The following is a 27,948-nucleotide window of genomic DNA, read 5'->3' as shown; positions in this document are numbered from 1 at the left end:
TTATAGTTAACTTTGGGGGGAGGGACTGTACTTCATTCTTTTTCTTTTTTTAAAAAAAGCAGCTTTGGTGAGATATAATTTGTATACCATAAAATTCACCTGCTTTAAGTATACAATTCAGTGAATTTTAGTAGATTTACGGAGTTGTACAATCTAATCTTGGAACACTTCTAACATCTTAAAAAGAAACCATCTGCCCACTTATAGTCATTCTACATTTCCACTCCCAGCTCTATGCAACCTTTCATTTACTATACATTTGCCTTTCATAAACATTTCATGTCAATTGGGTCATATAATATCTGGTCTTTTGTGTCTGACTTCTTTCACCATGCATAATGCTTTTAAGGTTCATCCATGTTATACAATATGCCAGTACTTTATTCCTTTTTATTGTCAAATGATATTTCATTTTTTGGATGTTCCATATTTTGTTTATCCGTTCACCAGTGAATGGACATTTGAATTGTTTCCACTTTTTGTCTATTTTAAATAATACTGCAATGAACATTCATGTACACATTTTGTGTGGATGTATGTTTTCATTTCTCTTGGGTAGATACGTAGAAGTGAAATTACTGGGTCATACAGTAATTTAAGGTTAAACTTAACCTTCTAGGTAACTGCAAAACTGTTTTCCAAGGTGGCTGCAACATTTATTTTCCCATACGAGGGTCCCAGTTTCTCCCTATTCTCACCAACACTTGTTATTGTGACTTTTTGATTATAGCCATTCTAGTGGATGTGAAGTGATATCTCATTGTGTTGTATTTCCTTGTGACCAATAATGGCGAACATCGTTAAATGTGCGTGTGTATTAGCTGTTCATATATCTACTTTGATGAAATGTCTATTCAAATCTTCTGCCCATTTTTGAATTGGGTTGCTTTATTGTGTCGTAAGAGTTCTTGATGTATTCTGGATATATTGTCAGATTTGTGAATTGCAGTTATTTTTCTCCCGGCCTGTGGCTCATCTTTCCATTTTCTCAATGGCAACTGTTGAAAGATTTTTGAGGAGCAAGGAGACAAGACAGAGCCGTGCTCCAGAAAGAGTCTGGCAGCAGTGTGTGGGATTGATCGAAATGGACAGAGAATTCTAATTAATACATCTCCTTAAATTGTAATATAGGGAATAAGCACAAGCCAAGTTTCTCAAAATTCTCTGGGAATCAAAGGGTTATAAGCAACTATTTATTGAAGCCTGTTTACAGTCCAGTTAATCAGTAAGCCAGAATCAGTGAAACTACCCAATCTGGGGGAGTACAAAAGCCTTTCAAAAGGTTTCCCTGGATTAGGAAAATCAGAGAGATGGGGGAGGAGAGATGAGTGGCTATCCCAGAGCTACATAAATAATTTCCAGCGTTGAACGGGACAATTCTGAACTTCCTTGCCAGGTGTTGTGGCACTGGTGTTTACTGGCGGGAAACTAGGAAGAGCTGGTTCTTGGCCCTTGGATTTTGACTGGTTGTTGGGAGAGGTGGAGCCCATTTTAGTGGGTCTCTTTGAAAAAGCCTGTCAAGATGTCAGGCCTGCTCTCAGTCTTCTTCCACCTCCTCTTTCTCTTCAAGTTGGTTGCCCCAGTGACCTTTCGCCACCACCGCTATGATGACCTTGTGCGGACGCTGTACAAGGTGCACAACGAATGCCCCTACATCACGCGGGTTTACAGCATCGGGCGCAGTGTGAAGGGGAGACACCTCTACGTGCTGGAATTCAGCGACTACCCTGGAATCCACGAGCCCTGTAAGCCCTGAGCAGTTCTTGGAGTGTATGGGACAGGACCCTTCCCTGACAAATCCAGTAATTGGGGCTGTTTTCTGGGGAAGTCCATGGACCCCTCCACCTATAAAGTATCACCTCTTCCTCCATCTGTGCTAAATATTTCCCCACTTAGCCCTCAGATTGCTCCTGCCTCTGGGGAGCTACAACCCCAATTCAGGCTCTAGTCTGTTCCTCCTTTGGAGGTTCTGTTTGCTCAAGACCTTAATGCTAAAAGGTGAGTCTTCTTCCCTCCTCCCATCCCAGCCCCCCTGCCTTCCCTCCCATTACCCTTCTTTCTTCCTTGCTGTTATGCTGTCTTTAACCAGTGCTTCAGGAGACATAAGCAGAAACAATCAGCTCTTCTAGTTCTGTCAGGAAGCCTCAAAGGGTTTGGGTTTATCATTCTCTTTGGGGAATGACAGTATGATACGTATGGGATCCTGGAGATAGTTTGAGGTCTTGGGAATTGGTTTTATGCACTGCATTACTTTTTGTTAGTCTGTTTCTATTATAAAAGCAACCTGTATTTAGATTAAAATAGAAATTAGATATGGAAACAAACAAAAAAGCTCACGCCATAATCCCACCACTCACAGATGATCATTGTTAACATATCGATGCATATCCTTCCAGACTTTTTTGTATGCATGTTTAACAACCCCCCCACACATACACATATTTTTTTATAAAAATGGAATCATAATAGAACAGCTTTTCTCATTTCATAGTCTTTTATAAGTAATATCCATATCTGTAAATGTACATCTTCATCATAATTTTGGCTGCATAATATTCATTGCATGGTTGTATTTAACTGTTCATTGAATGATGGGCATTGAAGTTGTGTCTAATTTCTCATAGCTTGACTTAGAGCAGTTGTGACATCCAAGTTATGTCTGTTCCTCCTAAACACTGTCAGTTTCAAGTCTCTCTCATCCTTTCCACTTCCACACCACCCACACCAGCCAAACATCATTGCAACCTGCCTATATCATCACACTAGGTTCCTGACTCTTTCAACCCCTACCTGCCACCACTCTCTAAAACTTCCCTTCAGCACACAGATGCCAGAATACTTTTCCCAAATATTTAATCTTCTCACTCCCCTGCTTAAAATCCTTTAGTGGCAACCTCACACTCAGTGGATCCTGTCTGTGACAGCTTTAGAATGTTACATGGCCAGTGAGGAGGGTATGGGAGGGGGGGCACTGGCTCAAGGAAGTCTGTCATTAAATGAGGATAAGGACTTTGCTTTGAAGCCACACTTGCATAGAAGGCACCATGTTTTTTGGGGTGTGTGTTCATTGCGGAAGCTTGTGGGTACTAGTTTTAGGGCTAGCCCCTCACTCCATGCATTCAAGGCCTTCTTGAAGCTCTTTCATACTATTCCAGCCCTCACTAATCTCTCTTTTCTCTGATGCCCTATAATTTAGCTGTTAATCCATTCATTCCTTTCATGCATTCATCATTCATTCCACAAATATTACTGATTATCTAGTACTGATTATCAATTACTGATTGTCTATTTTGTAGACTCTGAATAGACAACAAACAGGATAAAACAAAGACACCTCCCTCAGGGGCCTTAATTTTAGCCATGTAAGACTGGCAACAAATGGGTAACTAAGTAAATACATATTAAGTCAGATGAAAAAAAGTGCTATAGAGAAAAAATAACCTTTAAAGGAGAGAGAGAGAATGCCATAAGCGGGAGAGGGGGTTGTTGCTGTTTATTTAGGAAAAGCTTCTTTTTCGAGGTGAGTTTTGAGCATGTGATGGAGCATGCCACGCTGTAACTGGAAAGTCTTTGCAGACAGGAAAGAACAGGAGTGTGCTTGGTGTGTGTGAGTGCAAGGAAGCCCCCTGTGGCTCCAGCGGAGTGAACGATGGGAAAGCAAGGTCAGGGCAGTATGGTTGGGGATAGGGCTCCTAGGCAGGAGATCAGGTAGTGCCTTATAAGCCTGTGTAAAGATTTTGGCTTTTAGAGTGAAGTGAGAAGCCACTGGAGGGTTTTAAGCAGAAGAGTGACATGATCTGACTTAAATTTGTAAAATTAAGTTTTCCACTGGGATGATTAGGAACTGTTATGCCATAACCCAAGTAGGGAAAGCCTGCTTTCTTGTGAAAACACCATTCTTAACCTGAAAAGACTTGTTTCTGAGAAGCACCAGGCTACTGTGAATGCACCTGGGCTTTGGCCTCCATCTTATTAAATAACTAGGTGACCTCCAACAGGTTACTCAGCTGCTTCCACACCTCCCTCATTCTGGAGCTAATGATGCCTACTTCACAGGTTTTCTGTGAAGATTAGGAGTAATGAACACAGAAGGGGCTCCATGGCATGGATTTTTGTAGCATTTATGATTGTAATTTGTTCAAAAGGGCCTCGGGAATCACTGGAAAAGACCCAACGGAAGCATAAGATTTTCATGTGTTCATTACGCGAAGAGAGGGAAAAGGTCCCTGTGCAACGTTAGGAATCCTTGCCACTTGCAAACTTTCCCCATCCTCTCTCTTCTCGCGTGTTCTTGTCGCGCCTGCAGTGGAACCGGAAGTCAAGTACGTGGGGAACATGCACGGCAACGAGGTGCTGGGCCGCGAGTTGCTGCTGCAGCTGGCGGAGTTCCTGTGCGAGGAGTTCCGGAACGGGAACCAGCGCATCGTGCGGCTTGTGGAGGGCACGCGCGTGCACATCATGCCGTCCATGAACCCAGACGGCTACGAGGTGGCTGCCGCCCAGGTACTGAGCCCCGGGGCGAGAGCCCTCCGGGGAGTCCGTAAAAACATCCGCCCAGTCCCGCTGTAGATGCCACTGTGCAATAGAGAAAAGGCCGGTGGAAATACAACAGTGTGCAGACCCGCTTCAGCGCTGTGGCTCCCTAGGCAGTGAACGTGGGCTGCCTCCACACCTTTCCGGCTGACCTGCTGGTTTTGTTGTGAGGATCAATGAGGCAATATCTGTGACAGTGCTTTTTAAACTGGAAACTACTAACCAGGTGTGAAGGGCTCTTGCAAAACCTCCTTCCCTCAATTTTTAGCTTCTTACTCTAAATACTCTTCTCCCTGCCACACTACACTTACCGTTTGCATTGGGCTGGGCGGAGGGAAACAGAACTAGCTTGGCCCAGAATGGCGAAGTCAGGGGCTAATTCTAGATTTTTCATGCATTTGGTTATATTTCTTTTTTTTTTTAATTGAGGTATAATAGACATACAATATTATGTTAGTTTCAGGTGTACACCATAGCGATTAGACATTTGTGTGCTTTGCTTAGTGAATATTTTACTATATTTATGTACGACTTTTTCCTCTACTAGTATCAAACTCAGCCTTTTAATTCTTTATTTTAAATATTTTTTTTAACATTTATTTATTTTTGAGAGAGAGAGAGTGGCAGAGCATGAGCAGGGGAGAGAGAGAGAGAGAGAGGTACAGAATCCGAAGCAGGCTCCAGGCTCTGAGCTGTTTGTTAGCACAGAGCCCGATGCAGGGGCCCAAACTCACGAACTGCTAGACCATGACCTGAGCTGAAGTCAGGCACTCAACTGACTGAGCCACCCAGGAGCCCCAATTCTTTATTTTAGAGTTACATTTTGCAGGGATCTGTGGGCTTTTACTTTATTTCTTGACGTAAATTCAAAATGTCAGTGTGCCTGACTTTAAATCAACGATTTTGTGTGTGTGGCTGTGCATCAGAATCATACCTGAAGATTTTTTGAAATATAAATTCCTAGGTTCCCCCCCTCCAACCCTCATCTACTAAATTAGAATTTGGGGGGAGGGGCGTGAAGCCAGGCATCTGCTTTACACAATGGATATGTTCCTTTAAAAGCTGTGCTTAATTAAACCTGGTTTGTTTGGGGTTTGGGGTAAAGAATTGTAAATTAAAGAGGTTTGGTTTTTTTTTCCAATTTAAAAATATGTTTATTTGGGGTAGTCTTGAAATTTTTTTCATTTTTAAAACTAGATTTCACTACTTAACTTTTAAAAAAAATTTATTTTATTGTGGTAAGAACACCAAAGATGAAGTCTTTGCTCTTAACAAAATTTTAAGTGTACAACACAGTATTGTTGACTATAGGTACAGTGTCATATAGCTAGTCTCCAGAACTTATCTATCTTGCTCAACCAAAACTTTAGGTACCTTCATTAGTAACTTCCCATTTCCTCCTCCTCCCAGCCCCTGGCGACCATCCTCCGCTCTGATTCCATGAATCCGACCACTCTATCCCGTACAAGTAGAACCATGAGGCGTCTGTCCTTTTGGCCCATCCCATTTTTAACCTACTTAAGAATAGTGCTGGGGAGGTAAGTAGAGGCAGGGAGGAGAATGGAACCAAGATGCTGAATGAAACACAAATTTGACCCTTGCATTCTCACAGCTTCCTGCCAACACAACTCATCAAATGAAAAAAGAAAGCTTTGTTCCTCCACTGGAAAATCAGAGAGGTGCACATTAACATCTTCAGGCTTGAGTTTCCAAAACAGCAGGAAAATTTGGAAGAGATGTGGGGGAGACCTCCAGCCTGGTTGCTTTCCTTCTATTGAACCTTCCCTACATTGCAGTGGAGAAACCGGAGAACCTCAGACTTGCCCACATCTCTTGTAGAATGAAGTGGGGTGAGGGGAAGTGGGGGAAATCCCTGCCAGCCTTGTAAATCCTAGAGCCATCTCTGGGGAGCCAGTCACCTCTGCTCACCTGCTGTGTACTTGTTCAGAGGGAGCAGAGCTTGAACCCGAGTGCAAGAGAAGCCTAATCAGGTTCTCGGACTTCCAGAACTACCTGCCATACCCAGAGGAAACCTGTCTGCAGGGCTATACAGGGAAGACCTGCCTGGCCACCAAACTTTAAAGCTACCTGTAGGTAAAACAGAATAATCTCCCCTTCCTCCACCCCACTAAAGATTCCCAAATTATAATCCCTAGAAACTGTGCATATGTTATGTTACATGGCATGGGAGAATTAAGGTTGCAAGTGGAATTAAGGTAAAATAATCATCTGACTTTAAAATATCCTGGATTATTTGGACGGGTCCAGTGTAATCAATCACAGGGGTGCTTTAAATGTGGAAGAGGGAAGCAGAAGGCCACAGAGAGCTTTGAAGATGTTGTGCCAAGGAATGTGGGTGGCCTCTAGAAGCTGGAAAAACCAGGAAGCAGATTCCCTTAGAGACCTCAAAAGGAACACAGCCCTGCTCGTGTCTTTATTTTAGTCTTATGAAACCCATTTCAGTCTTCTGACCTCCGAAACTGTAAGATAATATGCTTGTGTTGTTTTAAACCACTAAGTATGTGGTAATTTTTTACAGCAGGAATAGGAAACAAATACACCACCTACCCTGTTTATGGGAACTTTCTGTTAAGGAAACTCTTTACCTGCAGCCTAACGATCTGATGTGAGTGGCAAATCAACTAATAAGTAAATTAATGTAACTGTTAATATGGACAGTTGTGAGCTACATTGATATGAATGAGCAAGGAGTGAAAAACTACTGGAAGCATGACGAAAATCATTATCTCATAGAAGTGAAAAATTAAACCCCAAACTGAAAAATCATACAGATATTTTATATAAGAGCAGAATGAATTAGGGAACTTAAAGTAACTTTTAAAAAAAATTATGTTCTCAACAAGATATAAGAATAAAATATGAGCAGAGTGCCATGAAAAATAGAGAAATCTAAGAACAATAAAGATTTTTTTAATATGAAGGTGGTAGTACATCTGTGAGTGTTTAGCTTAGCACATCCATCCATTCACCCCACTTCTAGGAACTGCTACTAATTTGGGCTCCACCCTCTCCATCCACAGGGCTCCAGTGAACACTCCTCCACTTCTCTAATGCCATTAGATGGCATTTCAGTTTTGTGATGGCCTTTGAACATATCACTATTCTGCCACTTTATATATTTTAATTATTTACATATATATCTATCTCCCCGTATATATTATGAATTCCTGGAAGGTAAGCATAATGTCTCATTATCTCCCTTCCTAGTGTCTTTCAGAGGACTTTGAGTAGAGACGCACTTAAGTAAATGTTGATTGGCTAAAAGGATGAACAAATGAGTGAATAAATGACCAAATAAATGATAACAAGCTGAAGTGTGAGCAGGGAAATAAAGGAATGCAGGAGGTTGACATTGATGAGATGAAAGGTAAACAAGGATCCTAAATTAAAAAAAATAAAAACAGTGGGGGTGGTTTCCATGGTGTAGCTGCTTTGGAAACAGTTTAGCATTTTCTGAAAAGGTTACAGATAGACTTCAATTATTACCCAATAGTTCTACTAGTTGGTGTCTACCCAAGAGAAATGAAAACATACATCTGTACAAAGACTTGTACATGAATGCTTATAGCAGCGTTATTCACTGTAGCCAAAAAGTGGAAATGATCCAGATGTCCATGTACAGGGTTGAGTAGCACCCTCCCCAAAATTCGTGTCTAACCTAGAACCTCTGACTGTGACTTTATTAGGAAATAGAGTCTTTACATATGCAAGCTAAGGTGGAATCATACTGGCTTGGGGTGACCAACTCAAATATGACTGGTGTCCTTCTAAGAAGAAAGAAATCTATGCAGAGACACCCATCAGGGAGAAGCCCTGTGAAAATGGAAGTAGAAATTGAAGCAATACATCCGTGAGCCAAGGAGTGTGTCAAGGATGGCTGGCAGCCATTAGGGGCTGGAAGAGACAAAGAAGGACCTTCTTCTAGGGCCTTTGGAGCATATGACCCCGCTGATCTCTTGATTTCAGACTTCCGGACTCCAGAACTGTGAGAGAATACATTTCTGTTGTGATGAGCCACCCAGTCTGTGTAATTTGTTTCAGCAGCCCTAGGAAACTAATAGTCTATTAATTGGTAAGTAAACAAAGCATAGTAAATCTAAATAATGGAAAATTATTCAGCAATGAAAAGGAATGAAATACACATGCTAAAACGTGGAGGAACCTCAAAAAACATTGTGTCCTGTGATAAAAGCCAAACTTGAAGTGTGTGATCCCACTTACTGAAATGACCAGAAAAGGCAAATCTAGGGAGACAGAGAGTGATTACCTAGGGCTGGACTAAGAATGAGGAGTGATTGAATGGGCGTGAGGTCTCCTTTCAGGGCGTTAGAAATACTTCAAAGTTTGATTATGCCAATGCTCACACGACTCTTCTCAGTGGGAACTAGAATTCATTGAATTGTGCACTTAAAATGGGTGAATTTTATGGTATGTAAATTACACCTCAATAAAGCCATATTTTAAAAACAGGGGTTCCCATTATCCTGAAACATCCAGTCTTGTCAGAGTGTCTCCTGGGATCTCTACCATCAACACGTGGTTTACAGGGAAATGTGAACCCCACCGCTGGGACTTTGGATAAATTAATGGAGAAAATGGTGCATCATTTGATAGATTAACTTAATGCGCCCCCCCCCCCCCCCCCCCGCCAAAACTATGCAGTGTACTTCAAATATAGGATCCAGTCTGAAATCTTCCTTTCTCGTTTCTCCATTTTCCTGCTAGGGCGCAGACATTTCTGGATACCTGGTTGGCAGGAACAACGCAAATGGAGTGGACCTGAACCGAAACTTCCCCGACCTCAACACCTATGTCTACTACAATGAGAAACACGGAGGCCCTAACCACCACCTGCCCCTCCCAGACAACTGGAAGAGTCAGGTAGGAGATGAAATGTTCATGCCAAAGCGGGTAAATCAGCTTCTGGAATCGCTTCTCGCAATCTCCACATCAATTAAACAAGCACGAATTAAGCATCCACTCAACTCTGTGTTAATCTGTGTAGAGCGGCAAGAACTATATCTTCCGCTCTTTGTATTCACTCTCTCCCCCAGCAAAGAGGCCCTCCCAGAGCACATGCTGTTTGATGTTAGTGGTAGTGAAGTGAAAGCGGTTATCATACCATTGTGCAGTACTTTACCATTTTACAAAATGCTTACTTAGCCAGTGTTTCAGCTGATCGTTGTAATGCTGTGAAGTGAACATACAAAGCAGGGCTGAGATCCGTCCCTGGCTTACACCTACACAGCTAGTAATTGGTGGACTCAGGATTAAAACCCAGGCCTTCTGATTCCTAAGGCAACATTCTTTCTACCACATTATCCCATCAAAAGAGGACTCTAGCATTCTGTAGATAAATCTCTCTTACATGTGATGAACTGTGTGCTCACCAACAATTAGCTACAGAAGGAAGCTCAGGCAGCTCACTCCTACAGTTTTCCTCTGCCCTTTCTGTCTAACTCTCAGCTGCTTTACCTTACTGTCATTTCCCTTCCTCTCAGTCTGAGGAGCCCAGCTGATGCACCCAGGCCTGGAGGCCTGGAATGCCACCCGTAGTAATGCGAGTGCTCCTGGGAATAACCACTGTGATTCTCAGAGCATTCCCACCACCACCCTGTTCCTTCTACTGTATAAGGTACTTTAAACATTCTATTTGTGAATATTTAAACTTAGAGATTGCAGGTGTAAGGCTTTCTATTGGGAGTTTCCAGAAAGAATAGTCTCAGTTTTTCCCCCTTGAAAATGAGGCAGAGTCATTGCTAACAAGTTTAGATTTCAGATAGCAACTATGCCCTTGGCTCAAGTAAATAATAAGTCAAAACTAACTTTGTAGTAGTTGGCATATCTAGCCGGAAGGATGTCCTGATTTGTTAAACTTGTCCAAGTAAAATAAGGTAATTGAGCCAATAGTAATTAGAACTTCCACTGCTCCTTTTTCTCCGTATTAGAAGAAAAAAGGGCAATGAAAAGTAAGTCTTCTTGCTCCTGATGGGAGAGGAGCAGTGAGAAGCTGGCCTCATGCTGATGGATGGTGGCTTAGGACATGGAGAAGGGGCTGCTTCAAAGGATCTGAGCCCTGGTCACAGAGCAGGACTGGTGCCTTTGGTATCTTATCCATTTTGATCGGGCAAGACTCAACCCTATTCATCCAGTCCCTCAGGAATGGCAAAGATGGGGGCCTTCTCAGCTGACTGCTAGTCCAGGGGGAGCCATTAACACATTAACACCACATAACCTCTAAGCAAATCCATTCTGAGAGGAGGGAAAACACTGAAGACTGTAAATTATTTACTTGTACTGCAAATCCAAGTAGATTCACGGCTTTCTTTAGAATGCTGTCACTCACTAGGAACATAATATGCAATCAAGAGGGTGGAATTCAACTACTTAGGCAAGACTGGCCCATATCATACTATATCTAATCCATGAAATTTGAATATGACCACAGGAGTGTGTTCTACTTGTCAACATTACAGCAGATGCAGTAGTGTAAAGAGGAGGTTGAAAATCATTTGTGTCAACCAGCTTCCCAGATGTATTTACTAGAGCCCTTAATATCTGCAGAGGTGCTTCAGAAGCCACTGGAGCAATGGGTAAATTGGAGAATCCCTTCCTTGTTGTCAGAAAGAAGCCAAGCCGGGGCCCTGAGCCCTCCAGCCATGCCACCCTCTTCAAACCTCTCTCTCTTTCTCTCTTCTCATCCAAGAAGAAGTCATAACTTATTAATGATAGAAACAGTACAAAATTCCAAACCAAGCTGCAGCTATTCTTTTGAAACACCAAAAAAAGTTTCTTGTTTTCAGATGGTTACATTGTTAATTCCGTAATAGCATTTACAACGTCATTACTGTTGCTCTTCAGGGCTGGGACTGCCTTTGCTCTTGACACATTTGCTTGTGACGTGACCAGTTCTATGTCCTTAATTGCCACACCTATTTCATCAACTTCTTCTTTACTCTGCTCTTGTACAGTTGGAGTCTGTGTGCCTTCTTGAATGCCTGAGACATCTTCATCTTGAACTTCCAGTTTCTCAGCAGCCGCGAGTTGTGCCTGCTGAGATGAGTCCTCAATGAGAGACTTTATTTTTTTTTATTTTTTTTAAGGTTTATTTATTTTTGAGACAGAGAGAGACAGAGCATGAATGGGGGAGGGTCAGAGAGAGGGAGACACAGAATCCAAAGCAGGCTCCAGGCTCCAGGCTCCGAGCTGTCAGCACAGAGCCTGACGCAGGGCTCGAACTCACAAACCACGAGATCATGACCAGAGCCAAAGTTGGACGCTTAACCGACTGAGCCACCCAGACGCCCCAAGAGACTTCATTTTTTATAGCAGTTTTAGGTTCACAACAAAATTGAGGGGAAGTCCAGAGTCCCCATATACTCCCTGCTTCCCATTGTTCACATCCCACAGCCAGAGTGGTAATTTGTTACATTTGATGAACTACCTTGACCCATCATTGTCACCCAAGTCCATAGTTTGCATTAGTGCTCACTCTTCATGGTATACATTCTATGGTCTGTGGCATTTGTCCACTGTTACAGTATCATATACCATAGTTTCACCTCCCTAAATGCTCTCCCTTTAGCTACTTTGTATGTTGGGATTCCACATCCCAATTTTAATGTCATTTTGAAAAAGAGTCCATCTACTTCATTTTTTATTTTTATTTTTATTTTTTTAAGTTTATTTATTTATTTAGAGACAGAAAGCAAGTGAGCATGAGTGGGGGAGGGGCAGAGAGGGGGAGAGAGAGGGTCCCAAGCAGGCTCCACACTGTCAGCATGGAGCCCGACACAGGGCTCAAACCCATGAACCGTGAGGTCATGCATGACCTGAGCCAAAATCAGGAGTTGGATGCTTTAACTGACTAAGCCACCCAGGCCATCCTTCCACTTAAATTTTTCAAACTATTATGCAAAAGACCAGAGTTTTCCCATCTCCTCTTCTCATATCCAGGAGGACACTCTTTGTTTTATTCAGACGTACTATCCTCTCGGGCCACTTCCTGACAAACTCATTTGGATGGCACCTCCGGTTGCAGCTTCACTGCCAGCCCCTCGTCTTTCCACAGGTGGAGCCCGAGACTGAGGCTGTGATCCACTGGATCCGCTCCTTCAACTTTGTTCTTTCAGCCAATCTCCACGGAGGAGCAGTGGTGGCCAATTATCCATATGACAAGTCCCTGGAGCATCGGGTCCGAGGGGTGCGCCGCACTGCCAATACCCCCACACCCGATGACAAGCTTTTCCAGAAGGTATGCAGAATGGCAGCTTGTCCGGCCAGAGGAATGTGGGACTCAGGAGAGGATTTAGGGGGTCTGATTTACAAAGTTATGGTAATATGGCTATGTTAATGAAAAATAGACCATGTGCATGAAAAAATGTTTACCTAATAGTTCAAATAAAATCAAGAGATTAAAATCAACAGATTATTTTATAGTTAATATATTAGTAGTAATGTATAATTGATACAAATAATAAACATTAATTACCAATTCATCAATTAATGAATTCCATAGAGAATAACACCAGTTATTGCTTTGCAAAGAAAATAGATTACTATAACTTTCTCTAGTAATCTCCTTTTTCCACTGTTATAAAGTAGCACTAAAAGGGAATTATAGAGATTCCGCATATATTCCTCTTCCCCCAACACACACGTCTCACACCTAATATATACAGTATTCCCCCCTTATCCATGGGAGATGTGTTCCAAGGCCCCCAGTGACTGCCTGAAGCTGCAATAGTACTGAACCCTATATATAATTTTTTCCTATACATACCTGAGACAAAGTTTAATTTGCAAATTAGGTGCAGTAAGAGATTAACAATAATAACTAATAATAAAATAAAGCAATCATAGCAATATATTATAATAAAAAGTATGTGAATGACATGCTATAGTTATGTATAAGTTATAATAAAAGTTAAATGAATTTCTCTCAAAACATCTTACTGTGTTATACTCACCCTTCTTGTGATGATACAAGATGATAAAATGCCTATGTGGTGAGATAAAGGGGAATGACATTGTGATCTAGTGTTAGGCTACTACTGACCCTCTGACATGTTGTCAGAAGGGGGATCATCTGCTTCCAGACCCGAGTTGACCACAAGTAACGGAGACCATGTGTAGAGGGTAGAGGGTTCTACTGTAATTCTTTTCATGGTAAAGGCCTATTTTACTTGCTCCTTGTTTTATAAAATTAGGCTAGAATATGGTACACCTAGAAGGGAGTTTATATGTCACCTCGTGTCACCCCTCACTTTGCACTTGAAACTTATCCCCAGGCAGGTGGAAAAATCAGAACACAGTTCTCCTAACTCTAGTCCAACACACACACACACACACACACACACACACACACACACACACACCTTCTCCCTATGCCTGCTGGTATTTTCTTTCACTAAAGCAAGTAATGAGTTGTTTATACAGGGTGGGGCTTCATGGTATCACCCTACTTCTAAGTGTGAGCATTGCCGAGGAGTCGGGAGCACTCAGGTCGTTCTCCACCCGCTTTACCCGCAGCTGGCCAAGGTGTACTCCTACGCACATGGATGGATGCACCAGGGATGGAACTGTGGGGATTACTTCCCAGACGGCATCACCAATGGGGCCTCCTGGTATTCTCTCAGCAAGGGTAAGAAGAGTCCTGGGTACAACAGTGCTTTAAGTTGAGGTGGAATAGGGCTCATCTCTCCTAAATTATCACTTTTTCTCAGGGAAACAACAGGAATACTATAGAATTTTGCATTCAAGTAGAGATCTGAGCAATGGAGAAGTCTTAAGTTGGCATTTAATGTCATGTTCTGATTCTTTAAAATGAAGGTAGGGATACCTTGTGGTACTTTATTATTTTTTGTTTTTAATTCTTATTTTATTATTTTTTGTTATTATTTATTTGTTTTATTTGAGAGAGAGAGAGCAGGGGAGAAGCACAGAGGGAGAGAGCGAGAGTCCCAAGCAGACTCCATGCTCAGAGTGGATGGAGCCCAATGCAGGGCTGGATGTAGGGCTTGACTCGAGGCTCAATCCCACGACCTTGAGATCATGACCTGAGCCGAAATGAAGAGTCAGACACTCAACCAACTGAGCCACCCAGGTGTCCCACTATGTGGTCCTTTAAAACTTGTGGTTTACGTAATAGATTAGGGCATAGGAGGGAAATACTGTAGTCAGGTGGTTAAGAGTATGGCTGTAAGGGTACATTGGGTTGAATCCCAGCTTGCCCATTTACCAGTTATGTGGCTTCAGGGTAATTACTTAACCTCTCTGCCTCTTTTTCTCATCTGTACTTTAAGAATAACAATACTTGCATTATAATTTTGATGTGAAAATTCAATAAAACAACGTACATAAAGCATTGGAAATGCATGGCTTATAGATGTTAGGGTCTTTTCTAAGTAGCATGGAGGTATGCCTCACAGAGCAGCAGATGACCAGAGGAGCTGGCCTAGATGCCAACAGTTCCTGTGATATATGCTCTCTGTGCCCTGTCTGCCCATCTCTTAGTGAGCTGGAGTTTGCCATGGACATTGGCCACTGACAGCATAGCAGAAACCTTGAGCAAGAGGCTTCTCTCTTCATTCTCTGGGCCTTCCCCATCACCAAGAGGCAAGAAGTCTGTTTATGAACCTTTGGTAGACAGTGACCGTAAAGATAGGGAAGAGACTGAAGCAGGAAGCCAGGTTCTTTTAGGCGTCATGTTTTAGCAGCTGTCTCTCCTATCCTTTCAAATCTGACCTGGACAGAGCCCAGATAACAGAAAGCTCCCTGGTAAGGGTTGAACTGATGGCTGGTTCTATGGAAAGTGGGAAGGAGGAAGGTTAAGGAGTCACCATGTACTGGGAAGTGGTAGACTTCTTGTGGCTGACAACTTGCTTGAATACAAGGTAAGAAGATGTTGTTGAACTTTATTTTTTTTAGTTTGCGTTAAGAAAGCAATAGGTGCCCCCCACACCGTTTAAAATCTCAAATATACTTTTCCAAATTGTACTTGTTTTTTTCTCCCCTTTTCCATCATCTGAGAAAGCATGGCCCATGCTTCCACTGAGAATCATTGCCCCAAAATAAGCTGATACAATTCCAAGGTTATTCAGTTCATTAAAGTGATTGTTCCAATAGTGTGGTCTCTGGACCAGCGTCATTGGCATCAGCTGGGAACTTGTTAGAACTGCAGATTAGGGGACCTCACCCCATACCTAAGGCCCAGAAACCTGTATTTGTCTGGACACAGCCTTCTACATTATTCTGATGCAGAGAGAGATCCAATGTAAGAGGTCACAGTTGTTCTTCAGCTTTCTCCATTCTTTCTACAACAGCTGCTTATGTTCATTAACTTAGAGCAGGTAAAAGTTGATTAAATGAATAGTTTTTAACCCAAACACATTTGTGATATAAACACCACTCTAATGATCAGGAACATATTAAAAAAATAATTGATTCAATTGAATAATGTAGAAGATAGACGCAGACAAGCATTAGATGGAAGAGAACTACAGCTGCCTTCTGTTTTTTCAGGGGCCTGTTTTCCTGAGTTAACTGCTCTCAGGTTAGTGCAGCAGTCTCAGATAGGAGGAGGGTTGTGAAAACAAGATATCTATCTCATCTCTAAGCTCCAGGGTCTGAAGAACATCATCACCCAGAGAGAAGATCTGTCCCCCCAGAATCAGTACAGGTGCAGTCTAATATCAAGGCATGACTAAAAGCAGACTTTGGAAATGCTAAGGAGGTCAAGAAGTGAATTTAAGCGTTGAGATGGAGAAAAGGAGAGGATGGTGATAACAAAATGGGCATTTATGAAGAGAGAAAACTGGGAAATTGGGGAAAGATTTTATGGAGGAGAAAAATAAATGGAGATCAAGAGGTAGAATAGAAGGTCACAGAGGGGTAGGGTGGTGGTGGTGGAGGAGAAATCTTGGTTAACAACAGTGGAGGTGGGGAGCGCCTGGGTGGCTCAGCTGGTTAAGCGTCCAACTTCGGCTCGCATTTTGCAGGTTCAAGCCCCATAATCTCGCAGTTTGCAGGTTCAAGCCCCATGTTTCTTGGGCTCTGTACTAACGGCTCAGAGCCTGAAGCTTGCTTCAGATTCTGTGTCTCCCTCTCTCCCTCTGGACTTCCTCTACTCACGCTCTTTCTCTCTCAAAAATAAATAAACATTAAAAAAATTAAAAAAAAAGAAAAAAGAGTTGAGGTGGGGCATTTGTGGGATCTTGGTTTTGCAGATCCGCTACCGCTCTCTTTCCCTCAGGAATGCAAGACTTTAACTATCTCCACACCAACTGTTTTGAGATCACACTGGAACTGAGTTGTGACAAGTTTCCCCGCCAAGAGGAATTACAGCGTGAATGGCTGGGTAATCGGGAAGCCCTAATCCAATTCCTGGAACAGGTAAAATCCTATTCTTTAACTTTCCTAGTTACAGAAAGAGATGTGTTTTCTGATGGTAGCAAGGGTTTTTGTGAGGCTCAGTGCTGACTTCTGCTTTGACTCCGTACAGTACATCTGGGCTGCTTCTACTGAGCCATTTTATTCACTCAACATTATTGAGCACAGTTATCTGTCAGAAACAGTACTGTATGCTAGGGATTATGGGCAGACAAATTTCCCTGCCATATATAGCTTATGTTTTAGTTAGGAGAGATAGACAATGAACAAAATAATAAAGTAAATTTCATAACATGTTAGATGCAAAATGTAGTGAAGAAAACCTTATGGAGAAAATGAATTGAAACGGACACAAAGGAGGTGAGGGAGAGGATCATGCAGCTGTCTAGGGGAGAAGGGGCTCCCTGATGTGGGCACAACAGGAAGTGCTAGGCCCCCAACAAGCGGTTGTTAGGGAAATGCAGATCAATTACACAATGAGATACCACCTCACACTCATTCAGATGGCTTCTATAAATAAGAAAAAAAAATTAAAATAAAAGACAGACAATAGCAAGCGTTGGCAAGGATGCGGAAAATTGGAACCCCTGTGTGTTGTTGCTGGGACTGTGAAATGATGCAACCACTATGAAGAGCCGTATGTGGTTCCTCAAAAATTACTAATAGAATAGCCTCTATGATCCAGCAATCCCACTTCTGAGCATATATCCAAAAGAACTGAAAGCAGAATCTCAAAGAGATATTTGCACATCTTTGTTAATATCAGCATTATTCACAATAGCTAAAAGGTAACAGCAACCCAGGTTGCAGCCCAAGTGTCCATTGATGGATGAATGGATCAATGAAATGTGGTAGGGACATAAAATGGAATATTCTTCAGCCTTTAAAAAGAAGGGAATTCTGAGACATGCCACAACATGAATGAACTCTGAGGACATCATGCAAAGAGAAATAAGGCAGTCACAAGAAGACAACTATTGTATAATTTTACTTACATGAAGTGTCAACAGTAGTCAGTTCCATAGAGATAGACAATAGGCTAGTGTTGTGATTTGCCTTAGATTTTCTCAGGGGTCAACTTGCTCTGTTGAGAAGAGATTGTCGGGAACAGGAAGACAGAGAGACCAAGTTAATCAAGCGGCTGTTACCATAATCTTTGTGAAGATCAAAGGCAAAAATGTATGAGAAAGCTTTGAGGACTCCCAAACACTGGATGCCTGTTTTGTGGTCCTAACTGTGCCCTGTAAACTTTCCTACAGGTACACCAGGGCATCAAGGGAATGGTGCTTGATGAGAATTATAATAACCTTGCGGAGGCTGTCATTTCTGTTAGTGGGATTAACCATGACGTCACTTCGGGTAGGTGGCCACTGCTGGGTGGAGTGAGAGGGAAGCCTTCATGTCCTCACCTTTTTTCAGCATATCAGGAGGCCAGTTTGTACACCAGCGAGACTAGCAGGGGTGTCAAGGACACTGGGGGTAGGGACAGGAAAGGTGATAGAAACAGGGACAGGGGAGCACCTGGGTGGCTCAGCCAGTTAAGCATCGACTCTTGATTTCAGCCCAGGTTATGATCTCATGGTTTGTGAGTTCAAGCCCCAATGCAACCAGAATCCTCCATACCAGTGGCTGGACCTGCGTTTAGGGGTCAAACCTTGGGCGTCCCTCAGAACTTCAGGGCTTGCTAGATTTTCATACCCTATTCATGCACAGGCAGGGAATGTCTTTGAAACATTCCAGCCAATCACTATATATTGAATACCGCTAATTCCACCAATAAGAGCCCACTTCCAACACTCATTATGCTAAATTGACAAATTACTCATTTCACTACTGAAGAAACTCATTGCCAATATTCATTATGCTATTTAGAAAAGCATCTGGTGTTGATTACAAATAAACATAGCCGAAGCCCTAGTCGTAGCTGTATCTGGAATTGGGCCTTTATGATACATGCTATCTAACCATTCTTGGGTGTAAGTTCCCAGTTAAGAAAATGACAGCCCCTGGGGTGTAACTTACACTGTCCAAAATATGGATGATAATTCACTGCTTCTGCTAAAGTATTTTAAAAGAAATTACAGGCATTTAAAGGGGCAGAGAAGATACTGCCTTATTATTTATTGTGTGTCTCATTCTTTTTTAAACTTATTTTTTATTTTATTTTTTTTGAGAGAGAGATGGGGGGACAAGCAGAGGGAAAGGGAGAATCTTTTTTAATTTTTTAAGTTTTTTTAAATTTATTTTGAGACAGAGACAGCATGAGCGGGGGGAGGGGTAGAGAGAGGGAGAGAGAGAATCTCCGTCTCCACACTGTCAGCACAGAGCCTGACGTGGGGCTCAAACTCATGAAACCATGAGATCATGACTTGAGCCGAAACTGAGAGTCATAGGCTTAACCAATTGAGCCAACCAGGCGCCCCGGGAGAGGGAGAATCTTAAGCAGCCCCGCAAGGAGCCTGATGTGGGGCTCAAACTCATCATGACTTGAGCCAAAATCAAGAGTTGGAAGCTTAACTGACTGAGCCACCCAGGCGCCCCTGTTTCATTCTTAATTGCATTTACTATTTCAATTATGCATTGCTATACACTTAAATGTTAAAGGCATGGTCACAATTGTTTCTAAAGAGATACAAAGTCATTAGCCAAAATGGTATATCCCTGCCATAGAAAAATAGGCTTTCTTTTGAATTTTATTTTCCCCTTTAGAAGGCGATGGAAGAAATATTAAAAATAGGATTCTCAAATCAGACCTACAGTGGTCATTTAGTCCAGCCCTCTGACTCAATATAAGATTACATACATACAACACCACCGACGGCTGGCTTTCTAACCCAGGGCCATCCTGTCCATTAGTGCAGGACCATGGCCATCAGTTCAGACTGTGCACTGCACAACTGTGTAGCTGTTCCAGGGATGCTCATTCAGTCTCTGTTTAAGTGCTCACGATTTCACAAAGCATCCATGTCTTTTTCAATAGCTCTGTTTGTCACAGCAGTTTTTCTTCTTTCTAGCAAAATCTTCCTCCTACAGTTTAAACTCATAGTTCTCATTCTTATTTTTTTAGGTAGATGTCATTTCTTCACAGTGGCTTTTCAAACATTGAAACAGAAGTTTCATGTAGTTTCTTTACCACACAAAACATTCATAGATCTTTCAGCATATCTCCCAGTGACCCTTCGCTGGACATGAGTTTGTTTTAAAATACAGGGTCTAGAATTAAACACACTGCTGTGCTCAGTACAGAGCACAGTGAAACTTCTACTTCCCATGAGCTGAGAAGCCCATGCTCTTATTACATAAAATAGCCTAAGATTCTTTCAGATCTTAGCCAGTTTCATCATGCTATTAAAAAAAATTCAAGCTTGTGGTCAGCTAAAACCCTCAGATCATTTGTCTTCTCAAGGCCCCAAATGGCAGATTTCTAATCAGCAGACTGAGTTCTATTCTTGTAACTTTTAGGTGACCATGGCGATTACTTCCGGCTACTGCTTCCAGGTACCTACACTGTCACTGCCACAGCACCGGGGTTCGACCCAGAGACAGTGACCGTGACCGTGGGTCCTGGAGAACCAAAACTGGTGAGTTAGGCTGATGTTCACAGAGCACTGTAAAGATCACTTACACAAAGTCACAAACAGCCTATTGCATGGTTCTAATCACTGCTGAGCTTCCCTGTTTCACTTAAAAAAAAATTCATTGCTCTCATATGCTTATTTTTTTTCTGTCATTCTCCTATTATGTCCTTCCCCACTTCCTTTGGCTTTTTCTCTTTCTTCTGTTTCACATAGCATAGTGATGAAAAGCACTGTCTTCTTCTAAAAAGTACTATCTTCTGTCCAGAGACCTTGGACAAATTACCTAATTATTCTTCCTCAGTTTCTTCCTCTGTAAGTTGGTGTGAACAGCACCTCCTTTATAAGAGGTTGGAATGGGAAAGTGCACATAAAGTATTTAGTACAGTGACTTCCACAGGGAAAGTGCTCAACAAATGCTCCTTTATAATCCCACAGACCTTGCCCAGATCCACTCCCTTGGATTGCCTGCTCTGTGCGGTCAACTAGGACTACCACCAGATGGCACTCTGCCCCCTCCTGGTGCCCCGTGTGCCCGGCAGTCTTGCTTTCCACTCACCTTGGCCAAAGAGCCAGCTACTCCCCGGTATTCAGCTGGCCACAGCTGGCTTTTATAGGTAGGACGAGAAGCAAGGAACGTTTTTGACCTACTGCCTGGACCTTTTCAGCTTTGGTCATATTAGATTAAGATCCCAGAGCTGAAGAAGCTCAGAGGTCATGGACACTAGTCCTCAGATTTCTCAAGCAAGGAAGAGGTAATGAGGCAGTTCTATTTAATGAGCACCTACAGACCTTGTTTCCCCACAGGTCTGCTTTTCTCTGGGGCCTCCTTGCTCTGTCCAGTTCCTTCTCTGTACAACCCTAGAGCCCAGCAGACCCACTCACCCCTTTCTCTGTTGACTCTGCAGTCAAGTAGCTTGTTGTCCTCAATAGTTACAGGTGCTATTTACTGAATGGTTCCTATGTATGAGACACTATATGAGAGCTTTCCAGAACTATCTCATTTAACCTTCACATCCCTGTCAGGGACACGTAAGTCTTCCCTTTTATGGCCAAGGAAACAAACTTAGAGAAGAAACATGCCCAAAGTCACACAGTGAGCGAGTGGAGCCCCCGTTGGAACCTCTCTGGGGCCTTCAGGGCTGCCATCTTAGCCAGTGTGTTGAAGGACCTCATGCTAAGCTCACAACCTGGGTGCATAACCCAGGTTTTAACACGAGGACCCAAGTAGAGAGTTCTTTATGTCCTCTAAAGAGTCCTCTGAAGTTTCTAGATAGTTCCCCCTTTCCCCTCTCCTCCTGCTAGTCCTAGCTCGTGCCCCTTATAAACTACTTCCACTTACAGATCAGGCAGCTCCCACTGCAACCTGTTATCTGGCCCCAGTTTCTCAGCCAGCTTTCTCCCCGCACCAGCCTCCAGCCCTTTTCTCGTTCTCCCCCAAAGTCAAATGGCTGATAGGCAGCCTCACGGGTGGATTCCGCCCTGTGCCCTGCGTGGCAAGCCCTCTTCAATGCCAGGTGCAAACGACTGCGAAGCCTCTTAAGTAATCTACTTCAAAAGATGTCACTTCTTTGTGATATAGCCTTTCAGTAAATTAAGATAGCCCATCATTATGTCAAATATACCCCAGAAAGGAAAAAAAAGTTGTCTTTTGGACATGATACCCAGAGGGGAAAACAACTAAGAATCCATTTGCTGATCACGGTAGAGCCACTTACTCTTTTCATTTTTCTAAACAGAGATCCGTCTGGCCAAGGGAAGAAAAAAGAAAAAAGGATTATTTACTGGAGGGTTTTCATGTTACGGTGAAGCCTCTTTCACACCATCTCCCAGAGTCCCGTGTCCTCTTTGCTTTTCCCCACAGCCTGCCAGAGGTCAGCTCCCTTCCTTGTCCTGCCCTTCCTTTATTTTGCTGCCTTCTCCCTCTCTCTCCCTCTCTCTCCCTCTCTCTCCCTCTCTCCCTCTCTCTCTCTCTTCCCCTCCCTCCCTCTCCCTCTCTTTCTCTCTCTTTTTCCTAGCTCTCTGAATTACTATATAAGAAATGGTAATGATGTAAGTAATTAGCTCTGATTTCCTCTACTTTGGGGAACTGGCAGAAAAGCTGGCTATGGATTTTCGTGGAAGGGGCGGAAAATGACCCCATGGAGAGCTTGCGTGCATGTTTTTCAACTCCCAGCTGGCTTCATCAGCTCAGACTGTTCCAAGGCCTGGAAGCCAGGGATCCCTCAGGGGAATGTGGTTAGAACACTGTGCCACTCCCTCCTCCTAGGAAGGTTCCACAGTCCGCAGACCTACACTTTTTAGTCAGAAGCGTCTTCACATCTGCAGGCCACAGACAGAGGGCAGGTTTCAGCCTTATGCCAGAAAGGACACGTTCACTGCACATGGAAATTTGGAATTTAAGAATCCATATGAATAATCTGTATCATCTCCACTATCTATATTTTCAAGCAATTACGGCAGCAGGTTTAGATCTGAAGATGTGAGGTATTCATTGGCATGCCTGAGCACAACACCTGTGATTCACACATCGGCATGAAGGGGATTATTATGGAACCATCCGTCATAGCTCTGGTCCTAAGCAACAGTATCAGTGAAATTGTTGTTTGAAGTGTGGATGTCATTTTCTTCTCATACTTATAAAATAAATGTATATTAAGTTCATCCAGGTATACCCTATGTCATCACCAGTGATTATGTACCTCCTCTTGGGAACGTTAGCCAGGCTGGATGCCGTGGTGCTGCTGTGGCCCGCTGCTGTGCTAATGCTCCCTAGTGCCCTGCCCTCAGGACCTGGAAGTGTGGTCAAACCAGGTCCAAACAGGTTCTTCCCCAGTTGGAATTCCAGGAAATGGAAAACTGACTCCCCTCCCCACCTAGTTGCTTCTTTCTTTCTTCCAGGTTAACTTCCATCTCAAGAGAAGCATCCCTCAAGCAACCCCTACGAGGAGAGTTCCCAGCCCAGGGCACGGACGCAGAATCTTACCAAAGAAAGTGCAGCCCCGGGTCAGCTAGGGAAGAAGATGAGGAGACGAAGCGGCCCCAGAGAGTCCCTGCCTGAAATCCACAGCGCTGGGGTGACACGTTAGAAAGGCTTGTTCCTGCTCTCCCATCAGATGAAGCATGCTTTCTATTTTATTATCTAGGACATATTTAAATATAAACGTATTCACGACAATTGCAAATGGTCTCTGTTCCCGGGGTTAGCCCTCTGATGTGGCGGTGCACACACTCAGCAGGATTCAGTAAGATTTCCCGATTCTGGGGCTGTGGTTTGCATCCAGGAGGCTCCGTGCCAGTCCGCGCTGCATCTGGAGACCAGCTCGGGCTGATTGGCTGCTTTGCCTCCAGAGTCTAGCACCGAGCCTGCAACATAGCAGACGCTCAAGGGAGATTTCTGAATGAATGGCCGAAAGACTGAGATGATTCGTCACTGATGCTGTTCCCATAGCAAGACCGGGTGACTAAGTCTTCTGAAATCCCAGAGGACCATTTCAACAATAGCCAATAGTTTCTTAATAAGAAAAGGATTTCACAGGCAAATACCTAGTCCCGCTGCAACTCACTTTCGTACGTGGCCGTTTTACACAACATACATCTTTCAGAACATTCTCTGGGTTTGTAAGTATAATGTAGACGCCTCTATGGAATGGCTCTGTCCTGTCCCTGTGCCAACAGTACCCAGCACTGTCCACCCCGCTGAGTTCCCCAGAGCCCATTTGTGCTAAAAGTGTTACTGAGGAAGAAGAAGTTAGTAAAGGTTTTGAAGAGATGTGTAGTCACAAGCACACAAGTTCATAAGCTCCCGCTGGGCATGTTGGGGTTCCAGGTCCTTTGTGCCTGGGGCTTGGTGAGGGTTCTTCCCCATGCACCCCGTTTCAGAGCTCAGCCTCAGGGCAGGCTCCAATTTCTTCCACTTGTTCCATGTCCTCCCGCCCCTCCTACCTCCCCCAACCCCGGCCTCTAACTAACTAGCCAACTAACTAACTAACATCGAGTGATTTAGCGCCTCTCAACGAGTACTCCCACCCCCAGCAGAAAATAAGAGGTGCTTTCACTGGGACGATTCACCCTCTTCAGGAGGCCAGTCAAGACTGGGATTAACACATGATTTATTTTTCTGTTACTTTGGCCATCTCTCAATCTGTGGTCAAAAGGAAAATAGAAGAAAATGTATCTTTTCCCATTTAAAAAGGAATTCTCAGGGTGCCTGAGTAGCTCAGTTGGTCTGACTATTGATTTTGGCTCAGGTCATGATCTCAGGGTTCATGAGATTCAGCCCTGCATTGGGCTGTGCACTGACAGCATGGACCCTGCTTGGGATTCTCTCTCTCTCCCTCTCTCTCCACCCCTCCCCCTGCTGTCTCGCTCTCTCTCAAAATAAATAAACATAGGGGCGCCTGGGTGGCGCAGTCGGTTAAGCGTCCGACTTCAGCCAGGTCACGATCTCGCAGTCAGGGAGTTCGAGCCCCGCGTCGGGCTCTGGGCTGATGGCTCAGAGCCTGGAGCCTGTTTCTGATTCTGTGTCTTCCTCTCTCTCTGCCCCTCCCCCGTTCATGCTCTGTCTCTCTCTGTCCCAAAAATAAATAAAGGTTGAAAAAAAAATTTTTTTTAATAAATAAATAAATAAACATAAAAAAAATGAAAAGGGAATTCGCTCCTCAGGTGATTAATACTTTCTCCACATTTTTCCTTTCTTCCCAATTCAAATCCCATATTCCTTGGTCCTCTTTCTGTTTTTATAAAGCAGGAGCTTCTTGAGAGGGCTCTTTTCAGTTCAGTGGAATTTTATGTCTGAGGTTGCCATATGGCCTCAATTTTTCCAGATTGTCTGAATATCACTTGCTTTGTTTTCAGGTTCCTTGGTACATAGTCACTTAACAGAGCTGATGTTTGTAAAGTATGATCACAGTGTGTTCCCTGACACAGCCACATACTTTCATCCATCCATTCATCATTCATTCATTCATTCATTCATTCAAGGGACATTTGTTGAGTCCTTGCTCAATGCAGAGAATACAAAAAAAAAAAAAAATCTAAAACTTGTGATCTTGGGCAGCTACAATCTAGTTGGGAAGACTAAATAGGTGATTACCCTGCGTTGTGGTAATTGCTATGATTCCATAAATGAAGGGGGCGGGGATGGAGAGCCTGTGGGAAGGTCCCCACTATGGTCTTGGGAAGATCAGGCAGGAAAGGCATCCCAGAGCTAGTGGAGTCTAAGGTGAGATGAAATAAGGTCAGATAAAGAGGCATTGGCCAGGTGGAAAGAAATGGGGCAGCAAGTGAGGTGGCAGGGTGGGGGACTGAGCGAGGGGCCAAAAGCCGAGGCCAGTGGGGTGGGGAGGGACAGATCATGAAGGACCTTTGAACCATATCAGAGTTTGGACTTTATCCTGAGAAGAACAAGGAGCCATTGAAGGGTTCCACTCAGGCAGTGCCAGGATCAGATTTAGAACGATCACCCTGGCTGCAGCCTCAAGAGCTGGCTGGAGCAGGAGCAAGACTGAGTCAGTGAAGAGGCTGCCGAAAGCCAGCTGAGAAGGCAGTCTGATCTGGGGCAGGGCAACATGATGAGGAAACGAATCAGTTGATTTTAAGTTAATCAAAAAGGAGATTATCTGGGGTGGGCCTGACCTAATCAGATGAGCCCTTTACAAACAGTCTCTCTGACTACCCTCAGAGGAAGAAAGCAGACAACCAGGTTGTGAGCTGCTTGTGAGGAGGAGCATCCCCTAGAAGTTGAGAATGCTCCCAGCCAACAGCTAGCGAGAAGAGGGGACCATAGTCCTACACCACAAGGAAGTGAATTATGCCAAAAATCTGAGTTTGGGCCAACACCTGAGTGCAGCCTTGTGCGGCCAGAGCAGAGGATCCAGCCAAACCACACCCAGACTCCTGACCATAGAAACTGCGAGATAATACATTCGTGCTGTTTTAAGTCTCTAATTTGTGCTGATTTGTTAAGCAGTAATAGGAAGATAATATATAAGCTATTTCATTTTTTTCCCCTGTCAATTGGGTTGGATGTAGATAAAACACAGACGACCAATTGTAACTGCCGTACTGAGAGGTAGGGCTATCGTGCTCCCGCCTTGAGTGAATGTATGTGAAACAAAGCACAGGAGAAAAACAAAACCATGTAACACTTTTAAAATAAGAGACCTGGCGGAGTCAACTTTACCCAGTAGGTGACTGTGACACCATTTTCTCTTTGTAAAGGGACATGTCTCTGACAGCAGAGACTGTAGCCTTTAGATAACTGTAGGTAGTGTCTTGTCTCTGGTAGTTCCCATTATATGTACAAAATTGCTTGTTACTAGCTTGTGAAAATGCACCGTTGGCACAAACACTAAAACAAGAGAAAATGTAAAGGGTGTCCAGAGACTTTATAGACAGAATTGTTCTTCAAATGAGGGCTCGTCTCCCTTTTCCAGAGGATCAAAAATCAATACACAATGTGCCACATCCCAAGCTCGTCCATCCCACCTTCAGGACACTTTGAAGGAAAAGTGAGCGTGGGAGCCTTCTTAAATAGCCAAACAGAGTTTCCCACAGCTTGAATCTTATTCTAAAATAATAAGATCCCCAATACAGTAGTGTCAAGTGTTTGACTGTTAAAGGTCCGGGATGTGAATTCACAGCAGTTCATTTATTGATTCGGTCATCTGACAAACGGTTGAATCCCATTTATGAGTCAGACCCTGTGTTCAGAGTGGAGGAGAGAGTGGGTAAGCCGGAGAGATGCAGTTCCTACCTTTTTGGAGTTAGAGGGATGCAAAGGAAGAGACAAAGAACAAAACAAGAAACACGTGCAAAGAATTAGTATCCGAGAAGGTGCTGAGAGAGGAAATGCCAGGGGGATCTATCTGAGATAGGATGGTTAGGACGATTTCTCTGGAGGTGATATTTGAGCTGAGGTGGAAAGGATAAGACAAAGGAATAAAAGTTTCAGGCAGAAGGAGGAGGAAGCCTAAGGACCCTGTGGCAGGAAAGTGCCCGGCTGGTCCTAGCAGCTGCAGCTCTAAGGATGTGTGTGTGTGTGTGTTTAGCTTCTGGCTCTATGATCTAACATTCTAGAAGCCTAACCCAACAGAGGTCCAAGACACAGCTCGGCATCCAAACCACACTGAGTCTAGTCATAAGTGAACCAAAAAGATTCACTTTTTCCATGGCCGCAGGAAACACCCCAACCCGACTAGCCATCTCGAAAACAAGGATCAAGAAAGTGGGACAGCACGGCTTGGGACAAACCTGCTATCAGATGCCAATGTTCACGTATCCAGAGCATTATCTGCACATACGTGGTCCTATGATTTGTCTAAGACATACATGCCCAGCACACACCCTGCACGTCACTCCATCATGCCCACCTCCTGCCTGGAATATGACTTCATTTCTACTTGAACACTAAGCTCATTCTGACTAT

The 27,948-nt window shown here is 43.5% G+C and overlaps 2 protein-coding genes across 3 annotated transcripts in view; both read left to right on the top strand.

The window, feature by feature from the left end:
- ERLIN1 (ER lipid raft associated 1) overlaps window positions 1-9,398 on the top strand; it is a 66,123-nt gene extending 56,725 nt beyond the window's left edge. Inside the window, exon 14 of one of the 2 annotated variants that reach the window (XM_027062837.2) lies at window positions 9,280-9,398. The gene's annotated coding sequence lies outside the window, so the exon portion shown is untranslated. Of the gene's footprint in view, window positions 1-1,570; window positions 1,678-9,279 lie in introns of those variants that run through there. The other variant, XM_027062838.2, reaches the window with a different exon arrangement.
- CPN1 (carboxypeptidase N subunit 1) lies at window positions 1,274-23,697 on the top strand. The gene is made up of 9 exons (XM_027062834.2): window positions 1,274-1,745; window positions 4,307-4,503; window positions 9,280-9,435; window positions 12,626-12,808; window positions 14,086-14,197; window positions 16,808-16,947; window positions 18,204-18,303; window positions 20,407-20,525; window positions 23,421-23,697. The coding sequence occupies exons 1-9, from the start codon at window positions 1,523-1,525 to the stop codon at window positions 23,532-23,534; spliced, it is 1,344 nt and encodes a 447-aa protein (XP_026918635.1). The 5' UTR covers window positions 1,274-1,522; the 3' UTR covers window positions 23,535-23,697.
- Window positions 23,698-27,948: the final 4,251 nt, after the last annotated feature.

The sequence above is a fragment of the Acinonyx jubatus genome, chromosome D2, assembly GCF_027475565.1.
Source record: "Acinonyx jubatus isolate Ajub_Pintada_27869175 chromosome D2, VMU_Ajub_asm_v1.0, whole genome shotgun sequence".
Classification (NCBI taxonomy): domain Eukaryota; kingdom Metazoa; phylum Chordata; class Mammalia; order Carnivora; family Felidae; genus Acinonyx; species Acinonyx jubatus.
Note: the sequence above shows the minus strand (reverse complement) of the source record. Positions and strands in the feature narration are given on the sequence as shown.

What these genes read in the sequence shown, in the direction of transcription:
- CPN1 (XM_027062834.2), top strand. Translation starts at nt 1,523, where the DNA reads ATGTCAGGCCTGCTCTCAGTCTTCTTCCACCTCCTCTTTCTCTTCAAG. An exon ending in ATGACAAGCTTTTCCAGAAG is followed by an intron (nt 12,809 to 14,085) that starts GTATGCAGAATG and finishes CTTTACCCGCAG; the next exon opens with CTGGCCAAGGTGTACTCCTA. An exon ending in TAACCATGACGTCACTTCGG is followed by an intron (nt 18,304 to 20,406) that starts GTAGGTGGCCAC and finishes TGTAACTTTTAG; the next exon opens with GTGACCATGGCGATTACTTC.